Here is a 20,603-nt window from a genome sequence, read left to right as displayed (position 1 = left end):
CACAGTGAAGTCAAAATTAAAGCATGCCTTGTGCATCTTTTACACAGTGATAGAAGCATAATAATACACAGAAAGCTCCAGTTCCATACGCTGATACATTTTACTTGATCTCCCTCCCACTGTCTAGGCCTGTGGCGTCTGAGGTAGTCCACTGTTTTTGAGGCAGCAGACATAAAGGAATGGCCGGTCTTTTGGGGTTAGCCTTATCCTAACACGAAAAACCAGAGCATTTCTGTTTACTCTTGCCTAAAAGGAGCTGCCTGACTCAATCAGCTGCATCAGACAACGTTATTGCGGTTTGTGTGAGCAACAAGCCGTGGACCAGCTGATACTGAAGCGTGAATGACTGTAATATTTTCCCAATTCCAGCAGCGTGTGACGGTTGGAGGTATGGGATGCGCATATGAGACAAATGATTTGAGAAATTTGTTGACACTGAAGTTGGCTTCTTATTTTAATTTCCCATCCCACCTTAAATAGCGCAGTAATTACACTTACGCGTGTGTACAGGTGCCAGAATATAATGTCTTCTCCATTAAAGGTGGAATGGAAATTTCAATCAAAAAGCTTGCGAATAGGAAATGTATTTCAGCTTTGTAGAAATTAAGATGTGAATAAAATTTAGCACCATTTTTGCTGGACCTGCAGGACTGGTGTTAGAGAACAGTGTTAGGATTAACTCTATATTGTTCAGTTTTATTTTTATTATTTTGCGCAATAAAAATATTTCAGATTTACTTTGGTTGTAAAAGAATTGTATATATATATATATATATATATATATATATATATATATATATATATATATGCGTATGTATGTTTGTAATAAGCCACTGTTAACCTACAAAATAGTATGTTGTATGTATGCTGATGTAGACATGAGCCCAAAATAAAAAGTGGCATCTTGTGCATGAGCCAAGGTCATTAGGAATGTGAAATGGACTGTGTGCAGGAAGCAAGCTCAACTGGGGGAGCAAAAACAAATAAATAAATAAACACAGATTAAAAGTGGGCAGAGTAGTTGGTTGCCTGGGAACAGAGAGATATATATAATGGTCTCTCAGAAAGATGGGCTACAAGTAGCTGTAAACATTCTCTGTTTGTGAATCTCACTGTGGTGGTACCGGGTGTGAGGGAGATTCATATTACAACCCCATTTCAAAAAAAGTTGGGATGCTGTGCAAAATGTAAATAAAAACAAAATGCAATGATGTGCAAGTAATTTAAACCATATATTTCATTGAAAATAGTAAAACAACAAATCAAATGTTAACACTGAGAATTTTTGTTGTTTTTTGAAAACTATATGCCCATTTTGAATTTGATGCCAACAACATGTTCCAAAAAAGTTGGGACAGGGGCAACAAAAGGCTGGTAAAGTTGTGTAATGCTAAAAAAACTCCTGGTGGTTGATTGGCAACAGGTCAGTAACATGATTGGGTATAAAAAGAGCATCCCAGAGAGGCTGAGTCTTTCAGAAGTAAAGATGAGGAGGAGTTCACCAGTCTGTGAAAGACTGCATGGGCAAATTCAAGAATAATGTTTCTCGATGTAAAATAGCAAAGAACTTTAGTTTGTCATCATCTACGGTACATAATATCATTAAAAGATTCAGAGAATCTGGAGAAATCTCTGTATGCAAGAGACAAAGCCAAAAAAACAGTATTTGCTGGCAATGCTCTTTGGGCCCGCAGGTGGCACTGCATTAAAAACAGCACTGCATTTAAAATTCTTCAGTGGAAATCACTGCATGGGCTCAGGAACACTTCTGAAAACCACTGCCTGTGAAAACAGTTTGTCGCTGCATCCACAAATGCAAGTTAAAGCTCTAAAATACAAAGTAGAAACCATATACAAACAAGATCCAGAAATGCTGCCACCTTCTCTGGGCCTGAGCTCATTTAAAATGGACTGAGGGGAAGTGGAAAAGTGTCCTGCGGTCTGATGAATCAACATATGAAATTCTGTCCAGGTGCTAAACTGGCCTGCCTTCAGTCCAGACCTGTCACCCACTGAAACATTTGCTGCATTAAGAAATCAGCAATACGACAAAGGAGACCCCGAACTGTTGAGCAGCTGAAATCCTTTATCAAACAAGAAGGAGAAAGCATTCCACTTTCAAAACAACAGCAACTGGTCCTCCTCAGTTCCCAAACGCTTACAGAGCGTTGTTAAAAGAAGAGGTGATGAAACACAGTAGTAAACATGCCCTGTCCCAACTTTTTTGAAACGTGTTGTTGGCATTAAATTCAAAATGGGCAAATATTTTTCAAAAAATAATAACATTTCTCAGTTTCAACATTTCATTTGTTGTCTTTGTAGTATTTTCCTTTAAAATATGGTTTACATGATTTGCACATCATTGCATCCTATTTTTATTTACACCCTACACAGCGTCCCAACTTTTTTGGAAATGGGGCTGTAAATGGATTAAAAATAAGATACCTGCGGTCACTGTATCCTTGTCTCTAGAGCTCTTCTCTTCCACACTGGCTCTGCGCTGGATCTCAAAGCGCCGGGCATAGCCTTCTCTGGGCTTCCACAGCGACTGCAGGAGGAGCGGCCGCTCGTTGTCCCCAACGACCCGCACACACTCCGTCCTCCACTCCCGCTCTCCGATGCAGCCGATGACATCACACAACACGTAGGCATCAGCCGCAGCTTTGCTCAGAGAGTATCTGTGAAAACACATTAAACAGTTATTCTACAGTAACCGGGATGAACACATGACTTCAGAAATTTGCATGTGTTAATTGTGCCACAGAACACAGCTCTTTCCAAAATAAAATATTTAAAAAAGAAGTTGTATAAATATCAGGACTTATAAGCTAGTTAGGTTAGATAATGTTAGTATCAGTATCAGTGCTCAGTATTGGCCGATGCTTAAGGATGAGATATCAGCATCAGAAGGGAAAAAGTGGTATTGGTGCATCCCTAAGACCTACCTTGTTGGGTGTGGGCTAATCAAACCTGTGTGAAAATACTCGAGTCCACACTGAACAACTAAACTGTGATCCACTAAGAACATGGGTCTTGGTCCGCCTTCAAGTGAACCCTGGTTCTGTTCTCTGCAGGTGGGGATGCATTTTTACCATGTTCCATTTTGCTCTTTACAACACTCATGTCATTTCTGCAGCAGATTTTAGCACATGGGCTGAGGAACATATTTTCAGCCAAGCATCAGCAACCTGACGAACGATTCAATCATTAAGAAGCAGAGTTCAAGTAAGGTTTATTTTTATTGTTGTGATTGTAGAACATGTAGACGTTGAGCCTCTCTATATTAATACAAAGTAGGAGTAGGATAATGCATTCATATCAATAACATTTTTGAGGGAAATATCCATAATTTTTGACAGTGATAGGCTAGTGAAAGTTAAAAAAGTTTTTTTTTCCTTTATTGGAAACAAATGTGAAAGTAATGGTGTGCTTGTTTCCCCTCCAAATTTCTCACCAATCAAACAAGATCAACATGTGTAATTTGGTCGGCAACCAAACTAGGTGTGAAAACAGCCTGAGGGCCTGTTTGTGGATCCACACTAAAGTTCCTCACTCTCATAACTGCACGACTTACATTTATTAGTTTCATGTTGTTTCTTATTTCTTATTGTTATTATATTTACGGTATAATCAGTTTTAAGATTAATGACTGAATAATAAGTTTTAAGAGGTTAACGTTTACTCCTTTAAAAGGGTCACACGTGCTTCTGTCAGATAACTGTGTTCATATGCAGTTAAGAAAAAGTTTTAAAAAGTAACAGAAAGTTAAAAAAAACAGACACCCACACAAACACACTCAGTTACACACACTCCAAGTATGTCTGGTTGTGGAAAATGCCAAAACTGAAAGAAATCCAGTTTCTAAAAGAATAGAGTCAGCATCTTAGTGGTCTGCACTCACCGAGGAATTCGCTTCAGCTAGAATTTCCCACATCTCCAAGGCAAATGAGACCATCGCCGTAACTTTAACAGACGTCTGCTCATGTGCACAATGACTGTTTCATGCTTTTAGCAGTATTTATGTAGAAATCCTCAGTAATGCTCATTCATTTCAAACACATATGAATTGTGCAGTGCTGTAAGTCTCACTCTACTTACAGTAATCTAATCATGCTTCTCTTTTCATAATGTACTTCTATTTCTTTCCTTCTAAAACCAATAACACAAGTACAGATTCTGAGTTTCACGCTGCTGCAGAGAAAATGTAGAGACTGAGTTGGGGATGTTTGAGGACAACTCTTATGCGCTCAGCTTCTGGTATTGCAACTGTGGTTTAAACTTGAATTCCATTCCTCATGCTCATAAAAACACACACCATATATTAGTTACATTGTTATTACTGAACAATTCAAAGTAGTTACTGGATAATAGGCACTGAGGTGAATAAATATTCTGAGTAGTAAGATGAATAAACATATAAGCCTGCATTTTATCAGGTTAATGTAATTGTTCAGATCCTGTTCTGCCCTATAATGAATGGGAAGACAAAGAGTTTTAGGTTTTACAGCAATGTGCTGGTGAATGATGTAATAAGAGGTAGGAATTTACAGATGTTTTTTTTATCTAGTGCAGGGCGAGTTTCTGACATGATGGTCCTGCCAAGCACAAGTTGTTGCCTGAATAACTCAATGTTGTAGTTTCTAAAACAATTAGCAACATTTTCAAAAGGTGGAAAACATACAATGTCATAGGTTAGATAAAATGAATATTTTTCTTGATACTAGGGGGCCTATATCCTATGTTTTCTTGTATTTGTTTTATTTCTTTACAATTTTATGTGGCTTTATTTTTCAAAAACAGTCCTAATTGACGACTCTCAGCCTCTGTTTATATTTTAGAGTTAAGGAGGCTGTTTTTGCCACTGTGCCTTTTAGGGATGCAATGGCACAAGGTACGTTCTCGAACCATTCGGTACGCAGCCTACGGTTCAATACGCACTGGTGAACTGTGGAATTACGAAATGCCTGTCACTTTCCTATAATTTCCAAAATTGCTTACTGTTATGCAGACTACCACATGTTGTACATTCAGGCCTGCAGAACATCCACCAGCCTATCAGAATTTCTCTGGAGCCTATCAGTGCTCTGTACACACATACGAGCTGGAGAAAAGAGGAAATAAAATCAAATAATGCCTTAGCTCCAGCGCCAGGATGGCGAGCATGAGCGAGACGTTAAGCCCACTGCACACCAGATGCACCATGTCGAACACTTTGTTTTTAATGAAGGGACGCATACCAGTGCCAGCAATCACATCAACGTGCAGCCAGTCTTTTAGGTAAGCAGCTAATGGTAAGTTACCTCAGCTAACGTACTAGCCTAGCCTTTTTCAGCTCGTATCTTTCAGCTCAAAAACAGCGAGTTTGTGAAGAGGTAGTAAACAGATGGCAAGCGTGACAAGTGATTTTGAAAGCTTTATTTCATTTAATTTCTACGAGTAGAGCACAAAAATGAACTTGAACCTAGCTTTTATCAGGTCTCCCTGCCGGTGCTCTATAGCAGCACTCTGCTACAATGTTCCCTCCCACATACATTTCAGCAGCAAAGTAATTTGCGACCTTTATGAAACATCATAAAGAGAAATTGAAAATGAATTGACGCGGACACCCCATCTAGCTCTAATCTTTTAAAATAGCAAAGGCAAAGCACCTTCAGGTTGTCAAAGCTAAGAAGCACTAAGAAACACATTTTAATGTTTTTCTCCCCCTGATTTAAAGAGTCACACATGTAAATGACTCTGGATGCCAACTATTGTGACTTCAAAAAGCTGGTACATATATTTATAACTTTATGCTGCTGGGCGGGGCTAAACTGCTGTAGGATGAATAAGCGGATATATGTAAATGTGATACTTCTGACATCCCAAAAACAATTAAATCAAAACACACCATTTTTGTACCTTAGGTTCCATATATAGATCACATGAACTTAAGGAGTGAACAGTTTGTTTTGAAACTTTGAAAATGTTTACGCACTACATCTTTTATGTAGTGTTGAATGTTCAGTTTTCCATAAAATGGACACTTTAAAGTGATGATTCAGCAAATACTCATATTTACACCATTTTTCTCTCACCACAAAATGTGGTCAGCCATCAAAGACATAAACTCCACCTCCACCTCGCTTCTTTACAGATACACTGGAGTTACAGGGCTAATGCACTCCAATGCATTTTATATGTACTTTGTCCATTTTTACAGCAAACAGAATGTCATTCAGTGTCAGAAACCAAAGTGGCAATCAATTACTTGTTAGCTAGATTAGCCTTGTAGCTCAAGAGAAAACTAAAGAACATACACAATATAAAAACTTAAACTGAACTTCAGACATCAAACAGGTGTTGGCTGATCAACTGCATTTAGGGTAAAGGAAAAGCTGTGTACATTTGACTTCTTCCTAAATGATCACTTAAGGGGCCAGTTTTCGAATACTGAAATCACTATGCACCTTATATGCACCTTATTCCTGTGCCAACCTGATGTTTTGAGTGCCTCTTTAACTTCCAGCAAAGTGTAATCAGACATGCTAAATGCTTAAAATATCCCCACATGACAGAAACATATGAATATATGAATAAAAATGTAAACTATGTTTATTATTAGCTTGCTTGAGTGCTTGTGAGTCAATGTTTGTAATCGATCTGTCAACAGATACCTGAACCTGTGTAAGAGAAATGTTTTAGAGGATTCTGTAGCCTATCTTCCTTTCGGTAAAGAGCAATGGTTAAAGCTGTGCATCTTTAAATAGAATTTACAACTGGGCTTTTTCAAGCAGTGATTATAAAGCAACATTCAAACAGCAATATTCAAATAAATTTAAAGCTCTGCTCTTTCTTGAGAGCTTTAAACTTGTAACGTTGCTGTTTTTTTTGACATATTTTCAGTGTCACTGGGTTGTAGTGACAGCCGCAAACTGCACACTGTCCCAAAATGCCTCAGAGACATTTAATGGAATATAAAATTAAACTTAAGTAAGCAGACATTACTTGACTTAGCTCAAACAGTAATGCAGAACACTTCTGTTCCCCAACTAGACATTTCAGGCATAATCTTGAAATACAGTGGTCACATGAAAAATAAAGTGGATTTGGGTAATTGTTTCATTTCATCACAGGACAACAGAGAAAATAAACAGGCTTATAGCAAAACGTCACAGTTTTGCAAGTATGTTATGCTTTGCTACTTTAAAACATAAGTGCCTGAACGTGAACACGCTGCCAAGGACATATTGTTAAAGATGTGACTGGTAAGGCAGAGAGTGCTCGGCTGACTCTGGCGCAGCTTTTTCGCTAACTAGACTAAGCAGTCCAGCTGACGTTAGTTAGGTCCAGAAAGAGTGGAACTATATTTTCTCTGCCTAACATGTTGGAAATTCACCCACAGACCTGGCATAGTAGGCGACGGATCCTCCTCAGCATACAGAACTGTAGTGATTAGTGTTGCCTCATTAGCTCCTCTGAAGAGGTAACTTCCAACACCCATCTATGGTATTTTTTTCTTCTTTTTGTTGTTGCTTTTTCCCTGTTGTTAACTCGATGACTGTTTATTAACTCTTACACTCCAATATCAAAATTAATCAAAATGCACAATTCTACTTCAAAATCTGGATGACCAATAAAAATACATTCTAAAGGAGGTGAATTGTAGCACCATAGAGCTCACACCAAAACATTCAAACTACAGGAACGCATCACGAGTCCAACGTAAGACTGCCCTCACCTCTCTAACGCCTCTTTGACCAGCTCTTTGGCGCTGGAGTGGGTCGTGGCCAGGACACTTTTATAGTTGGCACCTTCACAGATCTCGTTGCCGAATATCTTCAGAATGCCAGGAGCTGTGATGTGATTGGACAGTTCAGAGGGGTCGTCTGTCACCGCCGGCTCTTCTCCCGCTGAGGCCATCTCTCCACGGGCCCTGAGCATGCTGCGGCTGAACACAGAGGACAGGCGGTGCTGGTGGCGGCGGATCTTGCTCTTGGCCGGCTGTCTGATACCCACACTCTCCGTCGACCTGGCTGTGCCACTGGACGAGCTGGACCTGGGCAAAAGAGGGCAAGAGTGACGGAATAATGCTGGCAGCACAAAAGTACAGAACCACATCTGCTTGTGGCATCTCAGAACCACATCATCCTCTCTGTTGATCCACAATGGGACTTCCACTCCTGCTGAACAGAAAGAGTCTAGCTTATGTTGGTAGTTGAGGCTGGAACTCTGTACCTTGCACCGCTCTACCCCTGAACAAATCAAAGAACAGTCTGTAGATTATGACTGATCCTGTAATCTGCTTAGTTGAGAAGCATGAGGGTCTCTGAGGGCCTTAAGGACTGCATCAACACCATATACAAATCACACACTGCAAAATGTCACTTTCTTCCAGCAAGGAAGTGAAATATTAAACCCTTAACTGTTTCAGAAAGGCTTATATGTAAAACCCAAGCCTATTGAAGAACACCTCAACTGCCACTACATAGGGTACAGCACTTTAAATTAAAGGGGAAACCCACCATTTAAAAAAATAATAATAATTGCTGTGAAGTAAACAAAGTCATTCAGAGTGGTTTGATTCTACTTACTGAGTCAGAACTGTTCACAGTGATGACGATAGGAACCAGACATCTGAAGAGTTTAATTCCTCTAAAAGCTCCCTTACAGAAAGTTATTACATGGAATCCATATGAATGCACTGCCTGATGGCAGAGACATTGTTTTAAGATCGTTCTGAGATCAGGTTTTAGTCATAAAACTTATTTTTTGAAATACATATATGGTGGAGAGGTACATGCACAGCACTGTAAGGCAAAACAGTAACCAAAGAAAACGTATTTTTTCAAATGTATCGCTATTTTACCATCATCAGCATCACATTCTCTACAATGAATGATTTCACATCAAGCCACTCCGAATGACTTTGTTTACATCTCAATTATTAAATCATGCAGAAATGTAGAATAATCTGTGGAGTTTACCTTTAAGAACGTTTACAAATGTAACACTTATCTGACATAATCGTACCCTTATTATATACAGAGAGAGAGAGAGAGAGAGAGAGAGAGAGAGAGAAAGAGAGAGAGAGATTTACCTGGACTACAGCGCAGTGACACATTGGATTTACTTGATTTCTACATAAATTCCTACATAAGATCTACATAAAGTACATCACCACAATCTTGTGTAATATAGCCTGTTTTATTAATGTGGGCACAGATTTGTATCATTTGTATCTAATAAAGTCATTTTTTCAGTGCTCTCAGTCTTCACTGAAGCAGAATAAACCACTTACTGGACCGATCCATTGCTCTGCTTCCTCGTGGCCTTTGAGGATGGCCTCTTGGCTGCTGAGGTGAGAGAGATGTCCACAGGTGACGGAGGAGGGAGGCTCCTCTGAGGCATTAAAATCCGCTCACTCGATATCATAGCTCCACTAAAGCTCCTCTAGAGCCAGACAGACTAAACAGAGCGGCCCTGTCAGACTGACCAGCGTCCTTTAGCGGCTAACATCCTTTAAAAAAAGAGACACGAAGTCTATAAGTTGACTCCAGTACGCGTTCATGTCCAGAGGGAGCGCTGGCGGTTTTCACCCAAAAAACTCTGGCGGGTAAAAACTGCACCAGTCATCTTAATGGAGGCGCCAACTTTACCCAGATGACTCTCTCTCTCTTAGAATGAACTGTGTGGCCGAAAAGTGACAAAAGACAGTGAGTTTTTTTTTGTTTTTGTAAGCAAAACTGAAGTGAACTGAGCTTCTCCTCTGAGTTGACTCGTGTCTCTTTAAGCGCTGCTCTGAGTGAGTTCAGGGGGTGTGATGCTAAAGCTGAAGGGAGGGTCTGAGGGCGATTCACTCTCCCTTCACGTCAGCTGAGAGACTTCAGGTCCTCTTCATTCATTTTCTAACCCGACATGTTTTAGAGCAGATAAGTTGTGAGGAGGTTCTTGAGCGGAGCAGTTGTTCTAACACTTTGCCCTACTGAGAATGCGCAGATCATTCGTGTAGCGTACAGGCGTAAAAAGGTGCTTAATATGTTCTTTGCGTGGTGAAATGGTTCTGATGGAGAATGTGTCGTGTATGGTTCTATGTAGCACCAAAAATGGTTCTTCTATTATTTTAAGCTTGACGTTGTAACAGAAGAACCTTTTTTGGTGCTATATAGAACCAATTTCAAAAAGGTTCTATATAGAACAACAAATTCTCCATCAATCTGAATAACCATAACCATGCAAAGAACCAATTAAACATGAAATGGTTCTAAATAGAGCTTATAGTTCTAAATAGAACAATTGCCATGAATAAAGAACCCATTAAAACCCATTCTTTTTTTAAATGTGTAGTTTGTTTTTTTAAGCGTTTTATTATGTTTTTATTGTAAATTTATCACAGTCTCAGCTTAATATAACTACTTACCCCCTGATAAGGTGATTTGGGGTATCAAAACATCTACCTATAGATTTCAGTGCTGTGGCTTTCTGATTCAGAATATCCTACCTATAGTGTTACCGCCAATACAAAATTATTCGATTATTTTACGCCAGTTTCCTCACATTATAACAGACACTGATTTATTTATTATTTTTTTAAAAAACAAAAGAAACCACAAAGGTTGTTCTACTCATTTTCCTTAACATTAAAGCCATTTTTTGGTCCTGTATGATGGATAACTAAAACTCTCAGTATGTAAATTTAATGAGTCTTTCAGTAATCAGTGTTGGCCATTTTTATGGTTTTATCAATTCTAGTTGGCGTATCCACTGTGGGATTCAAACTTTGTTCTGTTCTAAAGCACCATAAGAGCGCCCCCATCTGGTCACTGCCTGACCCTGCACTGACCAAACTAATGCTGGATGCACAGTCACCTTCAACTTTGTTACCAACATGTACCTTGTGCTTCCACTCAATTCTGCCCACATCACAGTGTCAGTTGCTGCAGTCCAGCTGCTGTCGTGCACAATTTCCCAGCCACCCTCCTAGAGGTGATCATCACTTTAAAGATTCTGAATCGATTCACAAAACAGGCCTATATTTGTATAGCGCAGACTGGTTTGGAGGACTTTAGTCAACTGAGGAAGTTTAATGCCTTTGAGTGCTGCCTCACAGAAAGCTAGTACATAAAATGTTTATGAATACACTGCTTGATGCCTGAGACATTGTTTTACCATAGTTTTGAGAAATTATCAAAACATATTTCTTAAACTTGTTCATGGCAGAAAGGTACATGCAGGGCATTGTACCTTGAGGCTGAGGAAAGAAAAAATAATGTGTAGATATATAATAGATATAAAAATGACACAGCAGGAAAACTGACTGTATATATTCATGTTGAAGCAGAGACCAAGATGAACATGATGATGGTGGCTGATGAAGCCAAGGCTGAAGTCATCAAAGCATATCAACCTAGGTGAGACTATAGAGGAAACTCTGGAGAAACCTCTGGGTAAGATGCCATAATGATCACAACACATTTAGTTAATATACAAGCAAGAATTTGAGCTTAAAATGATTTCCTATCTTTTACTTAATTCAAAATAATCTAGAGACCAACACTGAGAACAAGACTGGAATCATCAATGAGCTCCTGGAGATCCTGCTAGTGTAAGATCTTTCAGCGAGTTTTCAGCCTCTGGGTGAGTAAAGTAAAAAAAAAGTTGACAACAAAAATGAAAGAGCTGGTAAACTGCCCATATGTTTTTTATAAAGGCAGAAAATGAGATGAAGATAATGGTGGTTGATGAAGCCGAGGACATCAACCTAGACTGAGGAAGGAGCTCTGGACAAACCTCTGGGAAAGTAAAGTTGAGGAACTAATTGCATGATGACAGTTTGTTAATAAAAAGCAGGACATCAGGTTAATATGAGCTCTAATCTGTTTGAATTCATTCAAGATAATCTAGTGAGCAACTCTGATGACAAGACTGTCATCAGAAGTCATCACCTACTGGAGGAATCCAGCCTCTGTGTGAATAAAGGAAATAAAAAAAAAAAATCCAACAAAAATGAAAGAGCTGGAAAACTGACAGTATTTATTTGTGTTAAAGCAGAAAATGAGATGATGATTACAAAGATGACTGAAGCTGAAGCTGAAACCATCAATGAGCTCATGAACATCTCTTTGGAGAACACTGGGGAGGAATCTCTGGAAAAACCTCTGGGTATGTAAATACAGTGAAGAGATGTCATGATGATAATACATTTACGTCATGCAAAAGCAGGAATTCAGATTAATATGAGATGTATTCTGTTTGACATTGTTCAGAATAATCTACTGAGCAAGACTGAAGCAAAAACTGAAAGCATCAGTGAGCTCCTGGAGATCCTACTGGAGGAAGTCCCTCTGGATGAGCAAAAGAAATGATAATTTCAGATACTATGATAATGACACAGCTGGACAGCTGTTGATATTTCTAAATATTAAATTGGAAAATGAGATGCTGAAGGTGATGCACATTCACCTAAACAAGATCCAGACTGAACCTTAGAATTAGAAATATATACCAGATTTAACAAAATACTTTTTATTGTAGCTATTCATGAAGGTTTATTAAACAATAGCTGTTCTTATTTCTCATGTGAAGCTGTTCACATGGTTCACCACTTGATATGACAATATATTTTAAATAAGTAATGTGTAGTATCATCCCTAACTGAGATGAAGAAAGGCATCATCTCTTCATAACCTACACATTAATTCTCTTCTTAATTAATATTAAGAAGTCATGTTTATTATAATGTTTTAAAAGTGTAATTTTTAAAGATGGAAATCAGCTGATGAAGATGATGGATGATGAAGGTCAGACAGAAGCTATAGATCAGCTAATGCACATCGACCTGGACGAGACCAAGACATACGATGACCGATCTCTTGGTAAGTAATGGAAATAAATAGTGGAGATATCAAGAATGAAAAGCGCTGGAGAACTAACAGTGTTTACTGACGTGAAAGCAGAGAATGAGAATGATGAAGACGATGATGAAGCTGAGGCCGAAGCCATTCGAGACCTCATGAGCATTCAGCTGAAGGAGACTGAGCAGGACACTGGATAAACCTCTGAGTAAGTAAAGCAAATAAACAGACGGCATGATAATAACATAGCTGGAGAAACTGCTGACATTAAGTTCATGTAAAAGCAGGAATTCAACTTAATGTGAGTTCTAATCTTTTTTAATTAATACATTCAATATAATCAGTTTTAATGGAAAATGTTACTCAAATGTAACTTTCGTAAGAAAAGAGGCCGAAATGATGGAAGTGCCTGAGGTCAAAGCTGAGGTGGTCTACACACTGCTGTGTAAAAAACCATTAGCATGATTAGCATCATGATAATGAGTTAAGAGGGTAAATGCTCATATTATTAATGCTAATTTTAATGTTAGAGCAGGAGAGCAGCTGCTGATCATGAGTGACACTGAAGACAAGACTAGAATCATCCGTGAGCTCCTGGCGATCCTGCTGGAGGACCTTCAGGTATCCAGTGTGCAGCTTCTGGGTGAGTGACGAAAATAAACAAATACTATAAAAACAACAGAAGCTAGCAAACTGACTGTATTTATTTGTATGAAAGCAGAGAATGAGATGAAAATGATGATGGCTCAGGAAGCTGAAGCTGAAGCCGTTAACGAGCTCATGAACATTTCCCTGGAGGACACTGTGGAGGAAACAGTGGAGAAACATCTGCATAAGTAAAGGAAAAAATGAAAAACACATTATGAAGACAATAATATGGCTGAACATCTGCTGATCAGTTCAACATCTGCATCAGGACAGGTGGTGATAGATGTGATAGATGCAGAATGACAGTCTGACCCTCTTAAAAAGCTGATGTCCATTCACCTGGACCAGACTGAGACATATGATGACCAATCTCTCGGTAAGCAAAGGAAATGCTTAGTGCCAATATACCAAGAACGAAAATGACACAGCTAGAAAACTAACCATATTTATTCATGTGAAAGCAGAGTGTGAGATGATGATGATGGTGATGATATAAAAGCAAGAATTCTATTGAATATTACCATTAATATCTTAATAGATTTATTCAAAATAAACTAGTCAGCAACAATGAATGCAAGATTGAAGTCATCAGCGAGGTTTTGGAGATCCTGCTGGAGGATCTTCAATCAGAGAGTGACCAGCCTTTACCAGTGAGTTAAGGAAATGAACAGCAAAGCCTAGAGATGGCACTGATCTGATAACAGATTTTGGTATTGGGTCAATATTAGCAGCAAATGCTACTTTCAGATGATCATCTAAAGCAAAGAGCTTTAATTGAAAGTAGCTAGTTTTAAAGACTTGAGGAAGAAGACATTAGAAAGCTGATGGAAGAACTGTTGGACGATGCTGGAGGATCTAACAGGTGAGTAGAAGAAACCCATTAGCACGATTAGCATCATGATAACTCTGAATTACTGATAACTCTAAATACATAATGACGATAATAAACAGCAAAAGATCTGCTGATGTTTAGTCAGTGTTAAAGCAGGAATTGTGCTTATTATTGTCATTAATCTGCCTTAATCAATAAATGTTCTGCTTGATGTTAATCAGCTGATGATGGTGACCGATGTTGAAACCACTGACCAGCAAATACGCACTGACCTGGAGAAGATGGAGCTGATTGACATCCATTCTACATTTTTACCATAAAACAAACAGCTGTTATTAGTTGTTGCCTGATCCTGAATTAATTATCAATTAAAGCTGCAGATCTAATGTCAAGTAACTAATAACAATCTGCAGAGGATTCATAAGCCACAAATTCAGTGTTAGAGAAAATATTAGTTGTTTCAGGAGCAGATGTTCAAAGCGGTGCTGAAAGTGCGTTTACCGCTATTAAGCTCAGGGTCATTGTACAAGGTGAGACTAAGACATGTGACCAGTTTCCAGGTGATTAACACAAATACAATCAATTCAGATCAAATCACAATAATATTTCTTCATGTACCAGCAAGATCCAAGCTGATAAAGATAAAGGATGCTGGACCTGAGGCTGAAACCACTGAAGAACATCTTCACCTAAACGAGAGCGCGGCCAGGAATGACCAACCTCTGGGTGAGCAACGGAATAAATCTCAGATTCTGTAGCAGGAACACAAGTGGACATCTGTTTACATTAATCTACACTCCTAAAAATGAAGGTTACACGGTTCTTGGCTTAGATGTGCGCTTCAGGAATAGAACTTTTACATTATGTGGAGACTCGTTGCTTTTATCTCCTAATAAACATCCAGTTTCAAAATCAGCATCTACAAGTGTGAAATTAATGTTTTCTCTTGGTTTCCAATCCACAGTTTAAAAAAGATTCACTTTTAACAGAGAATTCTTCTCATTGCACAAAATAGCTGTGATCAGTGTAGCAGATACTTAAGCTCAGCCTGAAGCCACCAAAGAAACACCAAACATCTACCTGGATGAGACTGAAATCACTAACAACCAACTTCTGGTTGTTAACAACCAACTTCTGGTTGGCTAAAACTTCCAATTTTAAATTTAAAAGTTGCCAGGTTGTTGCTAAGTGGTTGCTAGGATGTTACTAGTTAGTCGCTTTAAGGTGTGGCTAGACTGCTTGCTGTGTTATCCCAGGTGATTCCAAAGGTGCTGCTAGATAATTGCTATGGTATCTTAGATGTTTGCTAGTGTGCTGCTAAGTGGCTTATATGTTATTCCAAGTGATTGCTAGGAAACTGTATATCTAAACCCAAAGCGTTAAAAAAAGAACAGAAACAAACAAACATTCTTGAGTTGTTTCAGTGCTGATATCTTGAAAACTGCGGGACTAGTTAAATATAAATATAATTTGAAGAATTTTGTGATTTGAATGCTAGTTACTGATTCTGTGCTTCAGGAAAGACTGTTGGAGGAAATCTCAGTTGTTGATTTATCTAATTTTCTCCTTCAGCCGAAATGAATGCAAAGAGGAAAGATCCACCTGATAAAACTGAAAACAATAAGAGAAAGACCAGAAGCAGAACAAGAGGCAAATGGCGAACAATCAAGTTTAAAAAGACACCAAAGGACAAATAAGATGAAGGCAAAAATGAAAGTAGTGAATCTGCACACAGAGGAGGAGAAGAGAGGCTCAGGGATTAAAGAAGAAAATCATCAAGAAAAGAGTAAAACCCAGTCTGAGACCACAAGTCCCAAAACTCATGGTCTTAAAAATCTCTTGCAGAATGAAAAACTGCATTCACAATTCTGAAAACTCTGTTCTCTCTTTACAAAACACTATTTTTGCACCAAATAAATCTTTGTAAGAACCAACTGCACAATGATGTGATCAATGAAAACACTGCTATGTTTAGTAGGCTGTCTACAGTGATATTTAATTTGTTTGTGCTGAGCACCTTGTTACTCAAAATTATTATGCATTTTTTAATATATTTTACTGTCCTTTAAGTGCTTAATATTTAGATTCTGTTTGGCATTTCAGTGTAATGTACTTTGACACTCTTGGTACTTACCATCATTTTACCCAAAAAAATTTTTTGTTTTGTTATACAAACCCATTTTGGCCACAGCATCTAAACAATGTTCTCCCAGGCCTCCTCTGCTCAGCAGGAATCAGAAATTAAATATTGTCTCCAGGACTGTTACAATGTGGGAATGCTGTAGGGACTAATCATGGCATGGAGGAGGAGGAGGAGTCCATTCGCATTCATTCTGGCACGGTGACCAATTCAATTTACATTCACAGCATTTGTGCAGATCTTTTTGCAACAGTCATGGTCCCAACACAGCTGGTCCCGAAATGTGGATGGAGCACTGTTGTGGACCTATCAAACTTTTGCTATAGTTCAGTTTGTTTTGACAGTGGTGAACACTCCACCTGTACTCGAGTCTACACTAAACAACTGAACTACTATTGGGAACATGTTTTTACAATGATTCATTCCTGCGGCAGGAGCTGCTTATGATAATAACAGCAGAGCAATAAAATAACATTAAAGCATGTTGATTTTGGAACATGGACTGTGGAACGTGTTTTTGGCCAAGCATCAGCAGCTTACCTGTTGTCACTCCTTATCAAGTCACTTCATGTGACAAAACATTGTTTTCATGAGTAAATTATTCAAAAATTATATTTCTATGTATTATGTTTTACTTAAAACTAATGGTTAAAGTTTTAAGTAAAACATAATACATAGGAATGTGTTATGTTTTACCCCCCCACCCCCACACACACACATCTCCAGCGGGGCACTCAAACAAAGATGTAAAAGTTGGCAGCTCTGGGCTTTTGTTGATAGCAGCCATCTCTGTCTGGAGCCCAGCCCAGGGTGTTTAGGATCTGGCTATTGGAACATAGCCATGGGTCTTTTTCTGTAGCCACAGGTCTCTTTTTACTGCCAAGATGTTTAATATGAATATAATTTATGGGCTCATACAGTCACTGAATCTTTTATAGTAAATGTATCTCTGCCTCATCCCTGCCTAAGATGCAAGACTTAGTGACTTTTGATACCCTTTTTACTGAGTGACTTTATGTCTAAAATGTGAAAATGTAGGTGTATATATATATTTCCCATTTCCAAAAAAGTTGGGATGCTGTGCAAAATGCAAATAAAAACAAAATGCAATGATGTGCAAATAATTTAAACCCTATATTTAATTGAGAATAGTACAAAGACAACACATCAAATGTTGAAACTGAGAAATTTTATTGGTTTTTGAAAAATATATGCCCATTTTGAATTTCTGAGGATCCAGAAATGCTGCCACTTTCTCTGGGCCTGAGCTCATTTAAAATGGACTGAGGTAAAGTGGAAAAGTGTCCTGTGGCCTGACAAATCAACATTTGAAATTCAACATTTTTGAAATCATGGACACTGTGTCCTCTGGGCTAAGGACCACTCAGCTTTTTATCAGTGCACAGTTCAAAGGCCAGTGTTCAAGATGGTATGGGGTGCATTAGTGCACATGGCATGGGTGACATGCACATCTGTGAAGGCACCATTAATGCTGAATGATATAAACATGTTTTGGCAACATATGCTGCCATCCAGACAACGTCTTTTTCAGGGAAGGCCTTTATTATTTCAGCAAGACAATGTCAAACCACATTCTGCATGTATTACAGCAGCCTGGCTCCATATTAAAAGAGTCCAGGTCCTAAACTGGCCTGCCTATAGTCCAGACCTGTCAACACTGAAAACAATTGCCGCATTATGAAATGAAAAATACAACAAAGGAGACCCTGAACTGTTGAGTAGCTGAAACCCTATATCAAAGAAGAACGAGAAAACATTTCACCTTCAAAACTACAGCAGTGTCTCCTCAGTTCCCAAACACTTTGTTAGGGTTGTTAAAAGAAGAGGGGATGAAACACAGTGGTGAACTTGTATAGTACTATTATTTAAGTAATTCTTGAGTGAAATCTAACTGCAGTGTATTCTCTTCCATATTTTATGTTTTTAAGTTCACCTGAGCGAAAACGAACACTTAAGTGGTCAGACATGACTTCCTGTTTCACTGAGGAATAAATATGAGATGAAACACAGGCCAAATTCCCTCCATCATCCATCGTTATGAGAAAGACCAGAGAAAACAGTGATGTAAGACAAAAGGTTGTTGCACAAATCAGGAAATGGCTACAAGAAAATAGCTAAACAGTTGAAAATGTCCATTTACACTACCAGGGCAATAATTAAAAAATGGAGATATTAAGAATCTGCTGGGAAGAGGACAAAAGTCTATACTGACCCCACGCACAGTGAGGAGGATGGTTTGAGTAGACAAAGTATCATCACAGATTGCAGACATTACTCAGGTCTTGGGGTGAGAACATCCGCCAAACCACAATCAAACACCACCTTTGTAACCACAAGCTATTAATGGGGGATTGCCAGAAAAAAGCCTCCGCTGTCAAGAACCAACAAACTCAAGCATCTATAGTTTGCCAAACATTACTGGATCTAACAAAATGGAAGTTTTTAGCAACAAATACCAGAGGCTAAGTTTGGTGTGAACACAAAGATAGCCAAGCAGGAAAGTTAATTAGGGGGTCCTCCTGAACTCCTAGGTCCCCCTGTACAGATATATATATATATATATATATATATATATATATATATATATATATATACCAAGTATATCAAAAGGCTCTAACAACCTAAATGTCTTTTTGCCTTTGGATCTGTTTGTAATGCACCTTTCGGTCAGTCAAAGCTCTCTCCTAAACTGATCTGTCAGAAGTGTGTGTTGTTCTTTTGTATATAGACCTGTAGCATGTATGCAGGGCTCAATAACAGAGGCCTCAGAACAACAATGCTTTACAAGAACACAGATAACATCACGCCGGTTTCTCTATTAATAACGTAAAGCTCGTCCAGCGCCTGTTTTGGCAGTGCTTCAGCAGTTCCTGCAAATGTGACCTCTAGAGGGCATACATGTCTCACTACATCATGCATGTATAGAGTGCAACCCACATCATTTTCATTTGCAGCACGTCCTGAATATAGTAGTCTTCACTGGGGACAGTATATGCTGTCCATAAGCTTGCACATTTCTGTGTCACCAAGGGTGCAGATAATACTTTTGTGAAATATGCAATTTATCTATATATTATCACACAACACAGTCTGATGTATCATAGCGCACATCTTTATTTTCCTGGGGTGACACAGAAAATAAGGCCATAGACCACAATAGCTTTGTCTTTGGGCCCATATGCTATATATTTTTGTGTTTTTATTTTTCCCTTAAGGGCCACTTATAATGTTTGTTCGGTTTTATATATCAAAACAATAGTCATAATTCATGTTTATATGACCATTTTACCCTTGGAATTAAACAGGCTGTTTTTGTGGCTCTGCCTTTAAGACTGAAATATGTATGGGCCGCCCTGCATTGTACCTCGTTAAAAAGCAGTCAGTGCTGAAACACTCAGCATAAGTGGGCAGGTCTAAACTGCTATTAAGCTGAATAAGTGGATATATATATATGTGTTGGTTTTTGTGATATGACACAAAAACAGTGTTTCTAAACCAGGCTGTTTTCAGCTTAGTTTCCATACATTGACTGGAGAGTGAATGGCATGTTTTAAAACTTCAATCATGTTTACACACTACATCATACGCTTTTATTTTAAAGAGGTGGTTTGCCATGATATGAGCTCTTAAATTTTTTATTTTAGAAAATATAAAAAATTCAAACACAATATGTCCAGACATGCCTCCTAATTAATGAATTCAGCTACTCTAAAGTGCACCTACTGCTTAGACAGGCAGTGAATTGCACATACACAGCTTGCGTAATCTCCTTAGAAAAGTGACCATAGGATGGGATGCTCTGTAGTAGCCACACACACACACACACACACACACACACAGCCTATGCCAAGGTGACATAGGTCAGCTACAGGGGTATAAAGCCCCACAACATGTATTTGTATATACACCGATCAGGCATAACATTATGACCACCTCCTTGTTTCTACACTCATTGTCCATTTTATCAGCTCCACTTACTATATAGGAGCACTTTGTAGTTCTACAATTACAGACTGAAGTCCATCTGTTTCTCTGCATACTTTGTTAGCTCCCTTTAACCCTGTTCCTCAGTGGTCAGGAACACCATGGACCCTCACAGAGCAGGTACTATTTGGGTGGTGGATCATTCTCA

The 20,603-nt window shown here is 38.6% G+C and overlaps 1 protein-coding gene across 1 annotated transcript in view; it reads right to left on the bottom strand.

The window, feature by feature from the left end:
• The window catches only part of si:ch211-176g6.2 (ras-associating and dilute domain-containing protein), a 39,787-nt gene extending 30,051 nt beyond the window's left edge, over positions 1-9,736 (bottom strand). Inside the window, 3 exon segments of the mRNA XM_036572909.1 lie at positions 2,446-2,678; positions 7,718-8,035; positions 9,278-9,736. Coding sequence (XP_036428802.1) covers positions 2,446-2,678; positions 7,718-8,035; positions 9,278-9,411 — 685 coding nt within the window. The 5' untranslated portion in view covers positions 9,412-9,736.
• Positions 9,737-20,603: the final 10,867 nt, after the last annotated feature.

Source organism: Colossoma macropomum, unplaced genomic scaffold (assembly GCF_904425465.1).
Source record: "Colossoma macropomum unplaced genomic scaffold, Colossoma_macropomum, whole genome shotgun sequence".
NCBI classification, from domain to species: Eukaryota; Metazoa; Chordata; class Actinopteri; order Characiformes; family Serrasalmidae; genus Colossoma; species Colossoma macropomum.
Note: the sequence above shows the minus strand (reverse complement) of the source record. Positions and strands in the feature narration are given on the sequence as shown.